The 19,677-nt window shown below is 48.7% G+C and overlaps 1 protein-coding gene across 2 annotated transcripts in view; it reads left to right on the top strand.

Annotated features, from left to right (window-relative positions):
• The window catches only part of CLMN (calmin), a 102,119-nt gene that overhangs the window by 76,970 nt on the left and 5,472 nt on the right, over positions 1 to 19,677 (top strand). For both annotated transcript variants that reach the window (XM_033107743.1, XM_033107744.1), the window contains exons 5-10: positions 2,326 to 2,418; positions 3,304 to 3,494; positions 5,437 to 5,630; positions 6,523 to 6,605; positions 10,786 to 12,444; positions 16,323 to 16,519. In XM_033107743.1, coding sequence (XP_032963634.1) covers positions 2,326 to 2,418; positions 3,304 to 3,494; positions 5,437 to 5,630; positions 6,523 to 6,605; positions 10,786 to 12,444; positions 16,323 to 16,519 — 2,417 coding nt within the window. The remainder of the gene's footprint in view (positions 1 to 2,325; positions 2,419 to 3,303; positions 3,495 to 5,436; positions 5,631 to 6,522; positions 6,606 to 10,785; positions 12,445 to 16,322; positions 16,520 to 19,677) is intronic.

Raw genomic sequence — 19,677 nt, forward strand, 5'->3', positions numbered from 1 at the left:
CTCATGGGCCTTTCCTGGCCTCTTCATGTCCTACTGGCCCAGCTCGAGGGTGGATGGGCCACAGTGTGTCTCCTGAGCAAAACAAGGTCCTAGAACTGGGTAATCAGTGCCAAGCAGGTGCTGGGAGGAGCAGCTGTCAGGTCCCGTTTGCTCCAGGATTCAGATGCTGTTGGGTGTGGCCAGCCTGTGTCCTTTCCTCTCTCCCCAGCAGCATAGCGTTCACTCCAACAACAGAGACTGGCTGCCCCACAGGACCAACTATGGCCTCCCACCTCTGAGCCTCAGCTTCCTCATCTATGAAATGGGTGTATTATAAGCATTAAACTAACCCATGAAAACCACTCAGCAGGAAGGTGGGCTCCACTGGGCATTACTGTAATGACCATTATTGCTGCCCCATGCTCGATGTGGCTGCCAGAGGGGGAGAAGGAACATTCCCATAAACCACTTGGTCCCCATGTTATCAGTGTGGCAAAAACAACTGAGTTAGGGGAAAGAGGAGGAAGGAGACGACATTCCGGAAGCTTCTGACTAATGTCTGGCTATTACATTGTTTGTTCGCCATGGAGAACCCAGCAGTGGACTAGGCACCCAAGGCAAGGTCATTGTGAATATCTGCTCCCTGGGGACTTGGATCCCCTACAGTCACTGCCTTCCCTCAGCCAGGAGTTCCGTCCTGGATGCTGCACCATCCTGTTCATTGCATCCCTACAAGGCAGCTCTGGCATTTTCTCACTTTGAAACGCTTTCTATGAACCTCAGCTCAGCAGGCTGCACTGGGCTTCCTCCAGGTGGGAGGGAGTGAAGCCTGGATGATGAACTTGACTAACCGCTCCAGGTCGCTGCCCTGGGATGTGTTCCTTGAGCCACAGAAACGCAGGGGGCTGTCAGAGCAGAGGCCCGGAGACCAGCAGGACACGCAGCGTAGGTGATGCATCACGTGGGACGCGTGGCCTTGATGTATGTGGACAGAATATTGGACCTGAATTTGATCTGCTGTGTGATTCACAATATCGACAGCTTCCTTCCTGGCTCTAGCCTGTCCGTGATGAGCTCGTGCTGTCTGAATTATGCTCTTGGCATCAGCTTGCAAAATGCCCTGAGCCAGAAAACTCTGGAGTCAGTCTCTCCCTCCGTTAGTATGCCCAGGCCCTGCAGACTGGTGGTGTCAGGAACCCCCGACAACAACTGATAGGATCAGAGAACAGTGTCAAACATTTTAAAAGCCCTCAGGGAGAGCGAGAACGGGGTATTAGTGTGAGGCCTGGTGTTTTCCCCCCAAAATCTCCCTGCTGAATTTTACAGGGTGGATTTGAAAGCCTACCTTGATGTCCTTTTCTTTCTCCTCTCTTCCCCTGAAGGATGGATTTTACATTTGTAAAAGGGTTGTAAAGAACAAAGAAAAAGTGATAGAGATTTCTGTGGCCTGCAAAGTCTTAAATATTTACTCTCTGTCCCCTTCTCGAAGTTTGCAGACCCCTGATCTCTATATTCAGATTTTGTTTGCAGGATAAAATGACTCAGGGCAGTGGTCCTGAAACCGGAAGCTGGTTAAAATGCAGATTACGGCCCCAAAGTTGCTGCCTCAGTGGGTCTAGGGGAGAATTTGCATTTCTAAGGAGTTCCCAGGAGATCAATACTGGGGCCATACTCTGAGAACCAGTGCCTTAGGGATTCTCCAAAAACACCGTCCTGTGGTCAGAACCTAGTTAAATAAGTAGGTAATCTCCTAAGGGTTTCTCCGACAGGCCCATTTTAACCAAGCATAGGATATTTTGTAACGATGCAGAAACTCTGAGTATCAACCTTATCCCAAAACGATGTTTCTAGATAGCAGTGGATAATTTCCTATTATGACCCAGGATCTCTGACATCAGGGCTCTGTGTTTGTCCAAAGACTTGTTCAATCTGCAGGTTCAGTGGTGTTAGTGTAGCATGCAGACAGACCTAGTGGGCACTGACCATCTGTCCTTAGAAAAGAATGACTGAGGCCTGACTAGTATGGGACCCTGGGCACATTACGTTTGACCCCTGTGGAACTTCCTCCCCTGAAATATAGGTGTAATGGAAATCCCAACGTTGTGAGTTGTGAGGACGAACTGAGTTAATACTTGTAAGGAGCTTAGAATAGTGTCTGTGCATGATAGGTACTGTGCATGTGTTTATTAAACACAGTTATGCACACGTTTGCATGCTGGGGCCCCTGAGAGGTGGCACCAAATGGTACAGGTGAGAAAGAGAAACAGGCCCACAAAGGTATCTGAAAACAACCTGTTTCAGTCTACGTGACCTCCCCCATTAAACTCATAAATTGCTTTTCTGCAGGTAAAACTGGTTAGCATCGACGCAGCAGAAATAGCAGATGGCAACCCCTCTTTGGTTCTTGGCCTGATATGGAACATAATCCTGTTTTTCCAGGTAAAATCATTTCCTTTCCGTTAACACACGGTAACGACCTCCTTGCATCTGCTTAGGGCCAACAGAACAGAGTGGGGCCAAAGCAAGGGCAACACTGAGATTTAGTTTCTGACAGATTTTGCTTGTTCTGCTTCCTGAAAAAGAACCAGAGAAATCTAGTTGCTGGAGATCTGAGTCTTTGTGATTTTAAAAATAGTGGGAGCTCTGTTCTCCAGAAGGGTATATCCATCCTCTTGGGACTTAAAGAGTTCAATGTTTACTTGGAAAAAATAGTTGTATTCCAAAGTGTCACAAGAACTGGGGAAATACTTTTGATGAACAATTGAACTTGGTAAAGTTTCTTTCCTAAAATGACTCGTGTTCATCTGAGAGGATTAAAGAGTCGGTATGACAGGTAGCTACCTCTAGGATGAGGCGTAGGGAACAGGGGAGACCTTCCTTTTACATTGTTCCAATTTCAGCCTCTGTTTGGAAATGCAGATTTTACAGAGGAAGGACAGGATCCGTGGCTGGAATATGAAAGCAGCATATAAAATTGTGCTCAAGTTCTTTTCCCTGAATAGGAAGGAGGGAGCTGACATTTCATCTTCGAAAATGCCCGTTTTTTTAAATAGAATATGGTGTCCAGAGTCTGGCCAGAGAGCTAGAGAGGCCCCAGGAAGAGCTGACTTTGCTTGTGGAGTGTCATCGCAGACACCATAAGCCACGTGAAACGGTCAGGCCATCATGAGTACTGCCCTGTCGCCTGACACATGGCCATCGGGAAGGGGTTTCTCCCTATCTGGAGAACCAATTCTGCAAGAGGTGGTCCCTCGGGCCAGAATCCCTGTGGCCGTGTATCAGATGGGTCTGTCTCTGGGGTCTGAAATGCTGTTTTCCTTCCAGATTAAGGAGCTCACGGGCAACCTCAGCAGAAACTCTCCATCTTCCAGCCTGTCACCCGGCTCGGGGGGCACAGACTCAGACTCCTCCTTCCCACCCACGCCCACCACAGAGAGGAGCACGGCGATATCAGTGAAAGACCAGAGGAAGACCATCAGGGCCCTGCTGGCATGGGTGCAGAGGAAGACGAGGAAGTAAGCCCCAGCGCCGTCCCCCACCCCGAGCTGTTGCCAGGCAGAGGAAGGACGCTCCCTGGGGTGGGCGAAGGAAAGAGGCAGGCACACTGATTAAGTTATGTGCCCATCGCTTTGTGTGGACTGTCAGGACAGGGAACACGGTACCTGTTTCAGGTTTTGTGCACAGAAAACTGTATTCGCAGAATGTTTGGTTTGTAGAAAACTGATGAGAGGCTCTGAATACATATCAGAGGGGCTTCCACCACGTTACACCCCAAAGTGGGGCTGTCTCTTGGATCCTAATAACACGTACATATTTAGTGTTAAGCAGCCGGGTGTCTTTCAGTCTGTATCTACTTGAAAACTAATGACAGAAAGGCTGTAACATATCAGAGGTTGGTCTGACCTTTCTAAAGCCAAGACCAGGGAACTGTAAGGAAGTCTCTGGCCTCCTGTTTGACCCTGTGCCAGCAGGGACCTTGCCAGCACATTGGTATCAGGCCTTTTTCTGGCAGCGGCTGACAGCCCCTGGGCAGAAAGCCAGGCCAATACCAACTCGTGGCCATCTCACTTCTGCCACGTACAGACTGGGTGAGATCCTGGTGAATCACTTCCCCGCCGGCCACATCTGCAAGATGATAACATTATTTGGTGCCTTACGGGATAATTAGGATGAAATGACATAACCCCCATGACAGTGCCTGGCGCAGAACCAGCACAGAAAAAGCACTTAACAAACATCAGACCCCTTCCCCGCAGTGTATGGGAATAAAAGATGGAAGAGAGGCTGGATGTTTGGAGTTTCGATTGAGGGGTGGACCCTGGCAGGGATGATTAATGTGAATAATCATTACATGTTATTTAAAAGGAATCAACCAAAAGAGAGCTCATTGCCAGGAGTTAGGGTGACTGAGGAAGAGGAGGTGTCTTTGGGGTGATGGAACAGTTCTGTCTCTCCATTGTGATGGTGGCTACAGGACTCGGTACTGCTGATAAGATGTCACGGTACCATATACCACCCCTATGAAAATCAAACTGGTGAGATCCAAATAAGGTCTGCGTTTCATTCATGCTCTTGTACCAATGTCAGAGAGCTGGTGTAGATCGCACCCTCTGGTGATGTACGACGCTCTGCTGACGCAGGCTGGGTGAAGGGCACACAGGGGCTCTCTGCTTCTGTAGCTTCTTATGAATCTTAACTGATTTAAACAAAAAATAGTTTGTTTTTTTGAAGAGAGTTCAGTGGCCACAGTGGAGAGACTGGCGGGGGCTTCAGGGGATGGATTCTAAAGGACATTAGTGCCTGGCAGGATTCGCTAATTTTCCCCCTCATATTTACATGTTTAATGCTATTTCTATTGATAATGATATTAGCTACCACTCACTTAGTGAGTGGCTTCCGTGTGCTGCCTCCATTGCACATTGGATTGTCCACGTGACATAGTTGTTCTCATGGGTTCAACCTGACGTTCTCCTCTATGGCCCCCGAGAGGTGACAGCCAGGTGATCCCTTTAGTCATCGAGGTGTTTGAGGCGTGGAGGGATCCATGACCTACCCAAGGCCACAGCACAGGAAGTACCGAGGGGGCAGTCAGGTGTGAACGTGGGCCTTCCTGGCTCCGTTTTATTGCATAGCACATCCTTGCTTGCTGTGTTTTGAGTATCACTGATATATGAACAGTGTACAGAATTGCTCCTTTATATAGCTGGGAATTGGGGAAGACAAGGTCCTAGTTTGCCTCCTTGTAGGACCCCTCACTTCCACTTCTATTTTGTCCGGAAATGGAACTGTGAGTGGTACACTACCGCGTCCCCGGGGCTCCGGGCCCAGCACATCCTCGCCTTGTGAGGTCAGCAGCTCCTGGCCCCACCCAAGGCTGGTGAGGCTGACACGTGCTGACCTTATCATCGAATGTCGTTACTAAGCTGCCTTCTGGCTGCCCCTGGTGCTTTTCCTCAGGTATGGTGTGGCGGTGCAGGACTTTGCGAGCAGCTGGAGGAGTGGGCTGGCTTTCCTGGCTGTGATCAAGGCCATTGATCCTAGTCTGGTGGACATGAAGCAGGCATTGGAGGATTCCATGCGGGAAAATCTAGAGAAGGCATTCAGCATCGCCCACGATGCCCTTCACATTCCCAGGCTCCTAGAGCCAGAAGGTAGCAGTGGTTCTCTCTCTTTCTTCCTTTTTAATAATTTTTATTACACGTGTAACACATGCTGTCCAGGTAGAAAATGTGGAAAATACAGAAACATCTAATGAAGACATTTTTATATCTCCTGTATTCCTACCATTGAGATCATGTTTCTAATATTTTTCTAGGCATCTAATTACAATTTTTTACATGTTTGGGATCAATTGGTGTATGTATAGTTTTGGCTCTTACTTTTTTAAACTTAACATTATAATTGTGACATAAGTATTTTGCATATTGCTATCATGTCTTCATTGTTTTTATTGGCTGCATAATGGCCTATCTCCTGGGCAAACCAAAATTTACTTAGCTCTTCTATTACATACAGGTGGGCACTGAGGTTGTTTCAGAAATAGTCATATTCATATACACCACTGCAGTGAACAACTTACTGAATAAAGCTGAGTGTGCTCAGATTGCTCCTTTCAAGACCGGGTCCCATCAGCAGAATGACAGAGTTGAAAAGGACACACTTTTTAAGGCACTTAGCTATCACTGTCAAATTGTTTCACGTGGGTTAGGCTAATTTGGGGTTCCCTCCAGCAGTGAGTAACTGTCCTGGTTCACCAGTCGCACTGATGGAGCTGACTGCTCACAGTGGAGAGACTAAGGCAGAAAAATGAACAGTCTTAGGAATAAGGAGTCCTGGATTCCACATCTCGGCTCCTCTATTCATCAGCCAATTGTGAGACTTCAGTCAAATGATTCCCCTCTCTGGGCCTAAATTTCCTCAAGTGTAAAATAAAGAGAAAAAACCTCCGTGGTCTGTGGGATCCTGCACCGTCGAGCATCCCACGATCCCACTTAAGGATTGTGTGTTCAGGCTTCTTTCTAACGCCTGTGTCTCTTTTAACAGACGTCATGGTGGACACACCGGATGAGCAGTCTATTGTGACTTACGTGGCACAGTTTCTAGAACATTTCCCGGAGTTGGAAGCCGTACGTTCGTTTTTCTTACCTTTAATTCAGAAACTGTACATTTCTATCAGATGAAGCTGGGAGTCGGGCTGTGTTCTGTGTGACAAGCCGTCATAATCAAAACTTGATCTCATGTCCCTTGAGCGTTACCTGGCCACATGTTAATTTCAAAATTACATATAATGTGTATTACGTTTGAAAGCAAGTTAGAAATTAGCTGCACCTCTCGCAGACTTCTTCCAATACCAAAGTTTATTAAGATTATGAAAGATGGTCACTGGTAATATGGATTGGCTACTTGATTTTTAGATGTCAGACGGAACGTTCTAGCTGTCTGCCAGATTTTATCAGAGTGTGAAAAACGGTAAAAGACAATGACCAGTCAAAACTGCCTTTTTATTTTCAGAATCCCAGAGGTACATGGTGCCAGATCTTCTTTCTTTCTTTCTTTCTTTCTTTCTTTCTTTCTTTCTTTCTTTCTTTCTTTCTTTCTTTCTTTCTTTCTTCCTTCCTTCCTTCCTTCCTTCCTTCCTTCCTTCCTTCCTTCCTTCCTTCCTTCCTTCCTTCCTTTCTTTCTTTCCTTCTTCCTTCCTTCCTTCCTTCCTTCCTTCCTTCCTTCCTTCCTTCCTTCCTTCCTTCCTTCCTTCCTTCCTTCCTTTCTTTCTTTCTCTCTTTCTTTCTCTCTTTCCCTCTCTTTCTTTCTTTGTTTCTTTTTTTTGGACCATAATCAGACCTTTTAGAGGTTGTCATGGCTCCATTGAACCTTCGCCCAACCCACGCACAATCCTGAAATGATAATAATAATGACAGGGACAACAACAGCCCTTTATTGAATTCATTGGTAACTTACTGAACACCTACTGCTGGCTCGGCGGGGAGTGGGAGGGGGGGTGTCTCAACATAAACTAGACAGATGAGGTCCCTGACCTTGTGAAGCTTTGTTCTGATAGAGAAAACAGTTAATAGGTCAGCAAACACATTATAATTTCAACTAGTTATCAGTAATAGACAGAAAAAAGTAAGCCTAAGGAGCTAAATGCTCACCGGGAGATCGGGGCTGCTCTTTTAGCCGGAGGCTGGTCAGGTGCCTGTCCTGTATGTCTCTGGGCTGACTGCCATTTCTGTGGTCCGACATGGCTCAGCTCATTATCCTCATTTTGTAGATGAGACTATGGGCGCTCAGAGGTTTTAAGCCCTCTCCAGGGTCACACAGCCACCTAGCACAGAGCGCTGTGACCCCAGGTCTCTGTGGTTCCAAAGTTCAGGCTCTTAGATCCCTCACAACATATGGCTGAAACTGAGACCCCATTTGGTACAGCTCAGAAAAACCAGACTGCGTCCTCCCATGCTGTGGCTTTCATTCCAGTTCCTACGTGTGTGTGTGTTTCCCATCTGTTCCTGCACCACAGCTCACCTTAGAAGCAGGAATTCCTTGGGCGGGAATGTCAGCTCTGCCGCTTGAGCTGTGTGACCTCCAGCTGCTTACTTCACCTCTGATTCATGTCTGTATGAGGTATCATCTGTGACATGGACATAGTCCCCACATTTCAGGGTTGTGTGAAGAATAAATAGATATGTAAGGCACCTAGTCCTGGTGCCTGAAACAACGGTGGATGCTCAGCAAATGGTGGTGATTGTTATTATTTTACAATAATAGCATATTATTAATATATGTATCTTATATAATATTATACAATATAAGATATAATATCATATAATAATATTTTTAATTTTCCTAGCCCATTACTAAATTCTAAGACACTGGGCACCAAGGGCTTTTATTAGCCCAAAGCCCTTAAGATGTAGGCAGAGTTTGAAGTCAACTGAAACATGTGTATTTGTGTGAGTCAGGGTCACAGCCTTGATTCTGCATATCTGACATGTGCGTCTCCCCAGTGCTGGGGTCAGAGACTGGGGCAGGGGAATGAGAAGCTGAGCAACATATGATACCTGGAGAAAGTCATCTTGATTCATAGAACAACACGATGCGTCACTACAGAACAGTCCCTTCAAGTCCCCAGGGGACTACAGGTGACAAGTCCCAGCTAATCTAGACACCCACTGAACTGTTCTTAAACAATACAGCTGCATTTGGTTCATTTCAATAAACATTCATTAAGTCCTGGCCCTCCATGGAGTACACTCTGTGCCGAGCTTTATGGCTTAACATACGGCTTATTTTGGTTAAATGTACCACACGCGCTTGAAAAGAATGTGTCTTAGGCGGTGAAGGAATTAACATTCTTTAAATATCGATAAGGTTGGCTCGGTTAATGTGCTGTTCTCGTATTCTGTAAACATACTGATACTGTTTTCTGCTTTTCCTGTCACTTAGTGTGAGGGAGAAATGTGAAAAATCTCCAACTTATGATTGTGGATTTATTTCTCTTCTTAGTTCTGTCAGTTTCTGCTGTCTGTATGTTGACGCTATGCTGTAAATACATACACATTACACATTTAGGATTGTTGTATCTTCCTCATGACTAGATCGTTTTGTTTTTATGTAATTTCTTTGTCTTGCAGTATCCTTTGTCTGATAGGCATATAGTTCGTTATACTAGCTTTCTCACGATGTTGGCAATAATACGTCTTTTTCCTTTCAGTGTGTGTCTGTGCTAATATTTAAACGTGTCTCTTACAAGCAGTATATAGTCAGGTCTCTTTATCCATTCTGACAAAAATTAGTGTGTCATTTAATGATATGTTATTCATCCACTCACAGAGATTTCATCTGCCATCTTGATTATTGTTTTCCATTGCTCCTATCAGTGCTGTGCTCCTCTGTCCTTCCTTCCTAACTTTTTTTGGATTATTCTATTATTCTTTGGTTCCCATTTTAGCTCTTCTATTGGCTTTTTAGCCATTTCTCCTGGTTTTTATCCTTTTAATGTTGCTCTAGTAGGGATTCTAATCCTCATCTTGAACATACTGCAATCTACCTTGAATTACTCTGTCACTTCAAGTAAAATGCATATTTTATATTTTTATATATGCAGCAATTTAATTCTGCTCACTTCCTCTCCGGTGCTTTGTTCTATTAGTGTTAATTCACTTCTATATATGTTTTAATCCCCAATACTTTGTTATTACTTTTGCTTTAAACAGTCAGGAGGCTTCTTAAGAAAACTTTTTAAATCGTTTTTTATATTGACCACATTTTATACATTTAATGTATTTACCATTTCATGCACTTTTCATTCCCTCCTTCAGATCCAGCCTTCCATCTATGATCATTTCCCTTCATCCCAAAGAACTACCTTGGTATTTTTTTGTAATGTAGGTTAAATAGTTATTTCAGAGTCTTTATTTGCTAGTTCTAACCCTGGGTCATATTTGGGTCTACTTCTAATGACTATGGTTTCTCTTGATATGGGTCTCATTCTCCTGCTTCTTGGCACCTTGAATTTTTTTTTTATTTTATGCCAGATCTGACATGTAAATACACCGTAGAGCTTGAGGTAGGTGATATTTTTTTCCCCCAAGAATGTAGCACTTTCCCAAACAAGGACTTACAATGCACTGATTATTTTGGCCTTCTCAGGAGTTGATAAGGGATATGTTGCAGTTTTATTTACTTTCAGCTCTCTGGTTTCAAATAATTTTCAGATGAGTTCAGCCCACTGTCTCTACCAGTGCATTGGGAACCAAACACTGCAATACCAGGGTCACTGTCTGCTTTTCAGCCCTGCCCACAGTTGCCTCTTACTCAACAGAAGTCCCCATGTGAGAGCATCAGCATATAAGAATTGGTTTTGATGTTTGGGGCCCTTCTACGTTCAGTTTCTCACACCAGCCCACACAATCAATGAAGATTTGGCTGATTTTTCCTTATCTCAGGTAGGTCAGCTCTCCTCCTGTCCATACCCAGACTAGGCGGTGGCCCCCAGGGATGAAGTAGCGGTGGCCCTCAGGGATGAAGACAGTCTCCACTTACGTAGGAAGAGCTCATCCTTCTCTAGAGTTTATTTAGTTCATTGAGCTTTGTTTGCATCCTAGCTTTAAAAAAATAGTGTTTTTAATTTCTCTGGTATTTTCACACTTCAGCAGGAGCAACAGTCTTCAACCATCTACCTCTTAATCAGTACACTTGGTGTTAATTCTGAAGCAGCTCTGTCTTCTTTGGTTTTTATTTTCTGAGAGGGGAATACACATTGTCCTTAAATGCCCTTCTGATTTTATGTTTCCTTGTGTTTCTTTGCAGGACGATTTTGAGGATTCAGATAAAGAAGCCCTGATTGAATCCACCTTTGTCCGCATCAAAGAAACACCTTCTGAACAGGAGAGCACAGTCTTCTTTCTGACTGAAAATGGGGAACGTGCCTACACCGTTAACCATGAAACCAGCCACCCACCACCCTCCAAAGTCTTTGTCTGTGACAAGCCCGAGAGCATGAAGGAGTCCTGCCTGGGTGGCGTTGCTAGCCATACGCTGTCAGACACCTCCACCAAGGTCATACACCAGATTATCGACCAGGTCCTCCAAGAGGTCCCAGGTAAGACCAGCAATATCAGTGAACCATCTCCAGAATCTTCCATCTTATCCAGAAAGGACAACCGGAGGTCCATCTCTCTGCCAATCAAGAAAACTGTGCACTTTGAAGCTGACCCCTATAAGGATGCTTCCTGCAGTAAGGATACTTTCTATGGTCAAGACTTTGGCTTTGAAGGGAGCCCAAAAGGGACAAAGGAATTGTTGAAGCAAGATGGACACACCGTGGCAGTTGAGGTTGCTGAGGAAAAGCCAAAACAGGAAGCCCCAAAGATCCCGGAAGAAGCCTCTGACGAAGCCCTAAGAGATGTTTCCTTGGCAGATGTTAAGATCGATAATTCTCAGACTGCCCAGAGTTCTCCCTCCTGGAATGGGGCATTGGAGAGGGCAGCCAGCCATGGCAGCCAGCAGCAGCCAGCCAGTAGTCCCCAGCCACGCCTTGGAGAGGATCCTGTTATGGCTGATACCTTGGAGATCAAGGTCAAGCTGCTGACTGCAGAAGGTATGGATGAGGAAGATTATTTCGAAGGCATACCATTAAAAGCCTCTAAGTTTAACAGCGACCTAGTAGATTTCGCCTCGACCAGCCAGGCTTTCACTGAGGTTCCTTCGTCTCCTGAGAAAAAACCTGCCGAGGATGTGGTTTTGGAGGAGCACGCTGAGAAACTGGGTAAAAAGAAAGGTAAACCTGCCTACCAAAAGGAAGATTCAGATGAGCCCGCAGGGAAGCCTGGCAAGCACGAACCTCACAAGGATCCTGAAGAAGACGACCAAGGCTATTGTTTGTCCCCAGAGGAAGCACCGGTGGATAAAAAGACAGAGGTATATGAAAAGGCAAAGTGCAAGTCCCTGCATTGGCGACATGGCGAGGAGAAAGGGGAGGCCGAAGGCTCCCAGGGGCTTGACGAGGAATGGCCTTCCGACCTGCCAAGCAGCAATGTCAGCTTGGAGACACTTGAGAGTCACAGCGACGAAGGGCTGGATTTCAAACCCTCCCCACCCCTCTCCAAGATTTCCGTCATCCCCCACAACCTTTTCTACTACCCACATTACGAGGTTCCCCTGGCTGCGGTTTTGGAGGCTTATGCGGAAGGCACGGATGATTTGAAAAACGAAGGGATGGACTTCGAAGAAGCAGAGGGCTACTTGTGTGAGCCGAGGCCCGGGGAGGAGGAGGCAGTGGAAGGCTCTCACAGCAGCTGCAGCTTCTCAGGGCTGGGCAAGGACCTCTCCCTGGCCACCGTCCAGGAGCCCTGTCTGGACAGGGGTGCAGAGGGGGCCAAACCAGCCTCGGAACCTGCTCCCCCAGCCGCCCAAGAGGACCAGCAACAAAGGGAGGCTGAAGACAGTGCCCCTGGGGAGAACCACCAGGTATGTGATGGCCCTGCGTGGGGAATTTCGCCCTTCTCTGAAGCTCAGCTTCGTCCTTCCTAAATTAGGGAACCGGAAGCTCCCCTCATAGGCATCCCAGGGCCCACATTCAAGGAAGTGCTCACTCATGCTCCGGCAAGGGCAAGATTGGCGCCCGAGAGTGATCTCTCCTTGAACTTTGCCCCCTGGGCACCTCACTGGCCTCCCCCTAATCCTGGCTCTGCCCACAGGGCTGCCAAGAGGGTCAAACAAGGTCATGTTTGAGGGTCCAGTATAGTAGTAACAGTGATAATTTTAAATAGTAATCATAGCTACACTTGGGGTGCGTTTAGTGAATCATAGCCCCTGCCTCCTGCACTGGCCTAGGAAAACCAAAGGGAGACCTCACCTTTGACTCCAGCCGTGATTTTTAAAGGCCTTTTGCCTGTTCTGCACTATTTTTTGCCCCCAGTGGTTTGAAGCGGCGGGGATGGTGGGAGGTGGGGGGAGACACGCACTTTTGAGCTCAAGCAGCTGGGCACACACTTATCTGCCACTTGGGGTTCCCATTTCACCTGGCCCAGCAGCTCAAGAGGGGTCACTGTAGTGAGCAGTGAGAGGTACGGGGTCCTCGTGTGATGCTGCAGGGACGCAGAGTGGGTGGCCCTCCTCAGGCCCCCTGTTAATAAGACCTCGCACGGCAGCACTGGGAATCCAGGAGTGGATCCAAAGCCACAGTGACTGGGCCCCTGCAGGTGCGGTGCAGACAGGGTGCCCAGGGGGAGACAGCCTGGGAGGGAAGGGACCCCAGGTGAGCTCACCTGCACGCTCGGTCCAGCCTGTGAGAGGCAGTGTGCAGGGACCGACAGGGAGAAGGGAGCAACGAGGAGAGCTTTCCTCTGGTGTTTGATGCTGGGAAGCCCATGTCCCCAGTCACTGCGCTAGGAGGGAACGTGGCGTCAGACGTAAGAGATGGGGCCCAGCAAAGGGATTTGGGAGTTCACCAGAGGGAGACCCCCACCCAGATCCATAAAGGCTGCATGTGTCGGGGCCTCTGGAGCTGGGGAGGGAGTTCTGGGTGGAAGTCGCAGCCTGAGCACGGGAACCAAGGTGGGAAAGTGCAGGGTCCTGCTAAGGACATCCATCAGCTGTGGCAGGTCACTGACTCCTGCTGGCCGTCCCATTGTCTCTTCCCGTCTCTTCCCATCTCTCCCGTCTCTCCTCCCCTGTGCAGTCCCCTCCACAACTGGCAGTGGATCCTAAAACATAGATCTCATCTTATCACTCCCCTGCTCCTAACTCCGGCATAAAATCCACAGTCCTTAGCATGATCTCTGAGACTCTTTCCTTTCCAACCTGGCCGCCCATCCCTCGGGACGCCCTTCTCTCCCTCCCCTCCAGCCACACCAGCCTCCTCTCTGGCTCCCAGTTACACCCTCTCTCCTCTGCCTCCAGGCTTTGCTTGATCTGATCCCACCACCTGGAACACGCTTGCCAATCCTTCACTTGGCAAGCAGTTTTTCACCTTCAAAGCCCCATGCAATTGGCAGCTCCTCCCAGGAGCCATCCCAGCTTCCTCCCCAGGCACAGCAATTGCTCTCTCACCTGTAGCCAATGATATTTTCAACCTTCTCCACTTGAGTGTTTAGCCTGGTTTTGTGGGTTGTGATTTTCTCTCCCAGGAGAAAGTGAGCATTTGTGTTTTATTCTTTGGACTCTAGAGACCAGCCTGATGCAGGAATCAAGGATGTAGTATTGCATGATGATTTGGGAGGCGTAAGGCGAAGGTAGGGTAAGATAAATGACAGTGCTCTGGCTCATGGCCGTAGAGAGTCAGGGCTGAGGGAGTGCCCCAGAGGAGGTTTGCAGCCCAGGAAACATAGAAGAGAAAGGAGACTCAGAGAAGCCTTACAAGACCTTCAGAATTTAGAGAGGCCAGAAGTGGCAGCTTGCTTTTATTGGTTTGCTAACTCCAGACAATGGGGAATCGCTGCCTGGAACACTGTGGGGAGCAGAATTTTCAGGTGGTAACAGAGTAGGAGGCAAGCGTGACAGGGCCAATTGGCCCTTGGGGTGGGGGCACTCACTCTGTGTCCACCTTTGGATGGAGAAGAGGACTGATGGTTCTTCAGGTGCCAGGGGCCCGCCTGCCATCTTCCCCTTGTGCCCTCATGTAAAGGAACCCAGTCCTGACTGCCCACCCCCCTCCCCTTGCCAGAAACCAGCCCTGCCCCAGAAGGCGCTTCCTGCAGGAGACCCCAGGATCCAGCAGGGTTAGAAATGTCTCTCAGTGACATCAGGTCTTAAGATCCCCAGGTTGGGGGACCATGACAGCAACGGGAGTGATACTGTGGATTGTTAGGGTCGAAAAAGCTCTTTGAGAACAAAAGAAAGGGGACTGGGTGGGTAGGTGGTGGGAAGAAAGGCTGAGTTGCGTGTCTGCCCCTCTATGTTATTTGAAATGGCTCCTTAGGGACTTGGTCCCTCTCCCGGGCTGATTGAATGTGGCCTGCAGAATCACAGACGTGGCACTCCATTCTCTTCTGCTTCCCTTCCAATCATTGCTAAAAGTAGGTTGTGCACCTGCGTGTGTCCAGCATGTGGACAGGTGTTGTGGGGTGGGCTTGAGAGAGCCCGGGGCTGGGACTGGGATCGGGAGAGCTAGATTCGAATCCATCTCACACTGAGCTGGGCGTGAAAGCTTGCATTCTGGGCACAGTGTGGGAGCGACACTGGCGCTGGCTACTTCTCTGGGCTCTGATCTGCTTCCTCTGGCTCTCACCGGTACTACGGGCACGTGCTCACTTGCGATTGGCTGCCCAGTGTAGCCCTGGCCTTGATCCCTGCAGGTGAGCGGAGGGAGGGGGTACAGCTCAGAATGACAGGTGAGGTCTGTGTGTCTTGCCTCCTGGCAGACAAGATGACGTGGGACAGAGCATTGCTCTGATTCCTGGCCCTCCTTTAAAAAAGAGACTAGAAAATGGCACGTTCTTCTTCTAGTCTTTAAAAAAGAAATGTCCTCGTTTCTTCAGGAAAGGTACCGTGGATGAGGGAAGAGGGACTGGAGTCTCAAATTGCTGAGAAAACTTTTAATTCCTGCACAGAGCTTTGTTCTGTGGGGTGCACCTGTCTGGCCACTGTATCCTTTCAGTCTGACACCTGTTCAGCCGGTTCTTCTAGCCCCTGAAGGAATTCTTCAGAGTGGCCCCAACAATTCCCACGCTTCTCAGTTTCACGCGGGAACATTGCTACTGGGTTTCACAGTGCCTGGTGTGGACAGTGGTCAAAGAATCTTTCTTATCAAATAAACACTAGAGATGCACTACAATCCACCCTCAGCCAAAGGCGCAGTGCATGCCATCCCATCAGCTGTACGTTTGCCTCTGTGTGTACCTCTCCAAACACCCTTTGGCCCACCTGGCTTCCAGGATTCGTTTCTCTGTTTAAGCGGATAACAGGTGTATTAAGAGTCCAACCATTGCCCACTGTAAGGGACATCCTTTAGAGAAAACACTGTGGTATTGTGGAAAGAGGGTGATAGTTATTATACCCATTTGACGGACAAGGAAACTGAGGGCCAGCAAGATGAAGTCAGTTGCTCAAGGTCAGATAGCTGATTTCATCCAGGATTTTAAAACAGATCCTACTGACTCTAAACCCCATGCTATTTCCACTGTACCCATCTGGAGCATTTGAACGCTGCACAGGGGGCAGGAGTTGGGGTGGGCTTCTGTTCCAAGGTGGGCTCAGCTGGAAGGAGCTCATGGGAGACGCAGACCTAGAAGGGACGCCCTAGCTGGGCCTCGGGATCGAGGTGGAGCAGACAACTGCTGGGTGGTGTCACTCACTCATCCGCTCAGCATGAAACGCTGACTTGTATTTGGTTGTCTTGTCTTAAGTCCCAGGAACCCCCAAACTCGGAAAACTTAGCAAACCCTATAGAAGAAAAGGTAATGGAAGAATCGACCAGCAGTAAAAAAAAGGAAAAAAGGAAACATGTGGACCACGTAGAAAGTTCAACATTCGTAGCAACCGGAACTGTTCGATCCTCAAGTGACCTGGAAGAAGACCCTGGTGACAGCAGAGTCCTTTCCAGGTATTTTATTATTTTCTTCTCACCCCAGAGGCCCGCCTAGAGCGTTACTCTCTAAACTCATTCCATTGTCAGTTTCGGGTGTGACGGGGGCTGCAGGGGTTGGGCTGACAGACAGCAGGGGAAACACAGATTCACACAAAATTCATCTGGTAAGTTGGTCATTTGCCAGAATCGGAAACGCAGCTTCATCCTCGTTCTCGGCCCCTGGGTCTTCCCCCGCCCCCGACCTTGCCGTTACCAGACCTGCTCAATTGCAGCAAAACAGGAAGACCTGAAGCTCGTCTTCTTTCCTCACCCAAAGTACCCCTGGGTGGGAACCAGCAGTGAGCAGAGGAATGGCTGGACCACAGGTACTAGGTGTGGGGTGTGAAAAGCAAAGGACTTGGAGACTTTGCCAGGCACCCCCGGCCTCCAGATAACCACTGATTGGGCCAGTTGGAGATCAAACTTAGGCATTTATTAGCATCTTACAGAACTGGAAGGGATTTGCTGCGTTATGTGCTGAGGGGACCTTTTATTGCTGTCACCTGGAATTTGGACTTTAATTTGGCTTCACCCCTGAGTTCGGTTCCAAAGAAGTAAGAATGGTTCATTTATCTCAGGGAGGATCCTGAACTTCAGCTGATCTGCAGGAAACTTGTAGCACCTATCTACTTTGTCACCCTAAGGCCACCAGATAAGCCCGATTTGTCCCAGGGAGAATATTTAACTGCTAATTTCAGAAGGCCCTGGTCTCTCCCATTAGCACGCATCATCGCAGTACTCACTGATTACACGGCCTACGTGTTCAGGCATCACGCACAGGTTTCCTCAGTAATTCTCGTGGGCACCCCCACAGGCAGGTAGGCGGGGCCATACACATTATGGCAGACGAGGGAGCTCGGGGGCACCTCTCAGCTTAGAGGATGGCATACCTGGGGTCTTGGACTCAGACCGGTCGGACTCCACGGTCCACATTCTTTTCATGACCCCTCCTTGCCTGTGGTGGGTGAGCCAGTGGCTGCAGAGGGAAATTGTCGGGATACGCATTTGGGGAGAAGCCCATACAGGGAGAGCCAAGAAGGAGCTGGCAGATGCCCAGCTTTCCATCTCTGCTCTGCCTTGCTTCCGTACCTGGGCTGTGGGGGACAAAGGGAGAGTCGTCGGAAGCCTGGGCGCCGAGAGCCAAGGCACAGCGGAAGGCGCCTGCCGACTTTGCCCGTGACTGCCAGAGCCCCGCTCCCTGCCTCTGACGTGATTGTCCAGCAGCCATCTGTGTCTTAGCGTGTAGCTGGACCCTGTTCTAAGCGCCAGGGAGCACTTATGCGCAGATGGCTCAGGGCTGTCATCTACTCCATCACAGCTCAGGGAGGGCTCCTTGGCTTCTCCCTAAGCACGGGAATACTCAGTAATCTCTGAGTAGCCACTCTGAGATGGAGTTTGCTAGACTTGGGGGCCGCAGAAGAGGTCAGCCCCAGCAGTGATTCCAGCGCAGCTCCATGCCCCAGGGCTTCACAGCTAGAGACAGATAAGACATGCTCCACGAATTCTACGAATTCTACGAGGAATAGGTGGGACACCTTAGTTGTTAAGAGGCAAGTGGAGATTTCGAGTTTTAGACCTCAGAGGCAGGTGGAGAGGAGGATCAGGACAGCCTGAGGTGGGGGGCTGAGATATCATTTGCATTGAGAGTCAAGGGATAAGTGGGATCTTGATTTGGGAGAGGGAGACAGAAGGCATCCCAGGTGAAAGAAACAGCCTGAGCAAGCAGCTGGCACAGCAGGCACCTCAGTAAATATTTGTGGGGTGTAAGAGCATGTGGGAGACACAGGAGCCTTGGGGGGAAGCCAGCATCTTGGATATGTACTCCATCAAGAAGTACCAGCAAGACCCATCCCTGTGGAGGTAAACAAAGAAGGAGAAATATTGAAAAGTAGACCGTTATCTCAGCGAATGTGGGGAGGAGAGGCCTGGCTGACTTGTCAGTGGGAAGGTTTTACTCTGATCTCCCTGCACAGAGCAGGCAGCGATTACCTCCCCAGCTCCTCCTGCCCAGCTCACCTCAGGCAAAGCTGGAATTACTGTGAGGCAGTTCAACCCAAGTGAAAGCTGCGTGCCAAAAGGAAGCAGAGCTGTGCTTGTGTGAACGAGTGAGGACCCCTGCGCCCCTCCTGTGTGCCAGGCCATCTCACCTGCTCCCTGCAGTGTAGGAGGTGCCATCACTGGCTTTTACACTGGCGAAAACGGAGTTCAAAGTCATTACCTGGCCCAAGGCTATTGAATGGGACGGAGGCTTGGGCATTTCTCTTCCCAGAACTGGGATGTTTCTCCCAGCTGTACCTTGACTCTGTCACCACCTGAGGCAGAAAGGCCCATTGTTCCAGAGCCTGCTGCATGCCTCGTGACCTGTCTCTCAGCTTCATCTCGTCCACCTTTAGTCTCATGCCCAGCAAGCCGGGCACGCTGACCTTAGTTGTCCTTGAATGCCCCGCCCTCACCTAAGCTCCTTCACCTTTGAGGACCCTCTGTCCCCTGCCTGCCTCCTGCCTCGCTCCCTCACGTCTCAGCTTCACTAGCACTTCCTCCAAGCAGCCTTCTTGGATTCCTCCAAGCTGTTTTTAACCCCCCTTTATATGTTCTTATAGCCTCTACTCTTATCAAAACAGTAATTTCTATAATCATTTGTGTACGGATGTATTTATCATCTGCTCTCCCCCTAGCTGGTGAGCCAGCTTCCTGGAGGTGGGGAGGGCACATTACATGATCCCAGCATTTAGCACGGCCCCTGGCTTGCAATTGGCATTCAGTGCAGATGCTTTGGGTGCTTGATTGAATGAATGAATGTATGCTCTCAGTCTGCTGTCCTTAGTGCCTGGCACACAGTAGGCTCTTGATGGTGCTTGCCGAGAGAATGAAGTTCAGGATGCAGTTAATCTCATGTTGGTTGTACTGTAACACAAAACCACCTTAAAGAAAGCATGCTGGAAAAGAGGGGAGAGGAAAACACGCGAGTCCTCTCCTCACAGGGATGCGCTTTTTACTAGAAAATACTACAAACACAGAGGGAAAGAGTGCCCGGCATCTCCAGGTGCTCCCCCTGTGCTGAGCCTGCTCTTACGGACACTGCTGCCTTCTAGTCAGCGGGGGCTCTTTTTTCTTTGTGGGTGCATTTTGTTTCA

This window comes from Rhinolophus ferrumequinum, chromosome 6 (genome assembly GCF_004115265.2).
Source record: "Rhinolophus ferrumequinum isolate MPI-CBG mRhiFer1 chromosome 6, mRhiFer1_v1.p, whole genome shotgun sequence".
NCBI lineage: Eukaryota > Metazoa > Chordata > Mammalia > Chiroptera > Rhinolophidae > Rhinolophus > Rhinolophus ferrumequinum.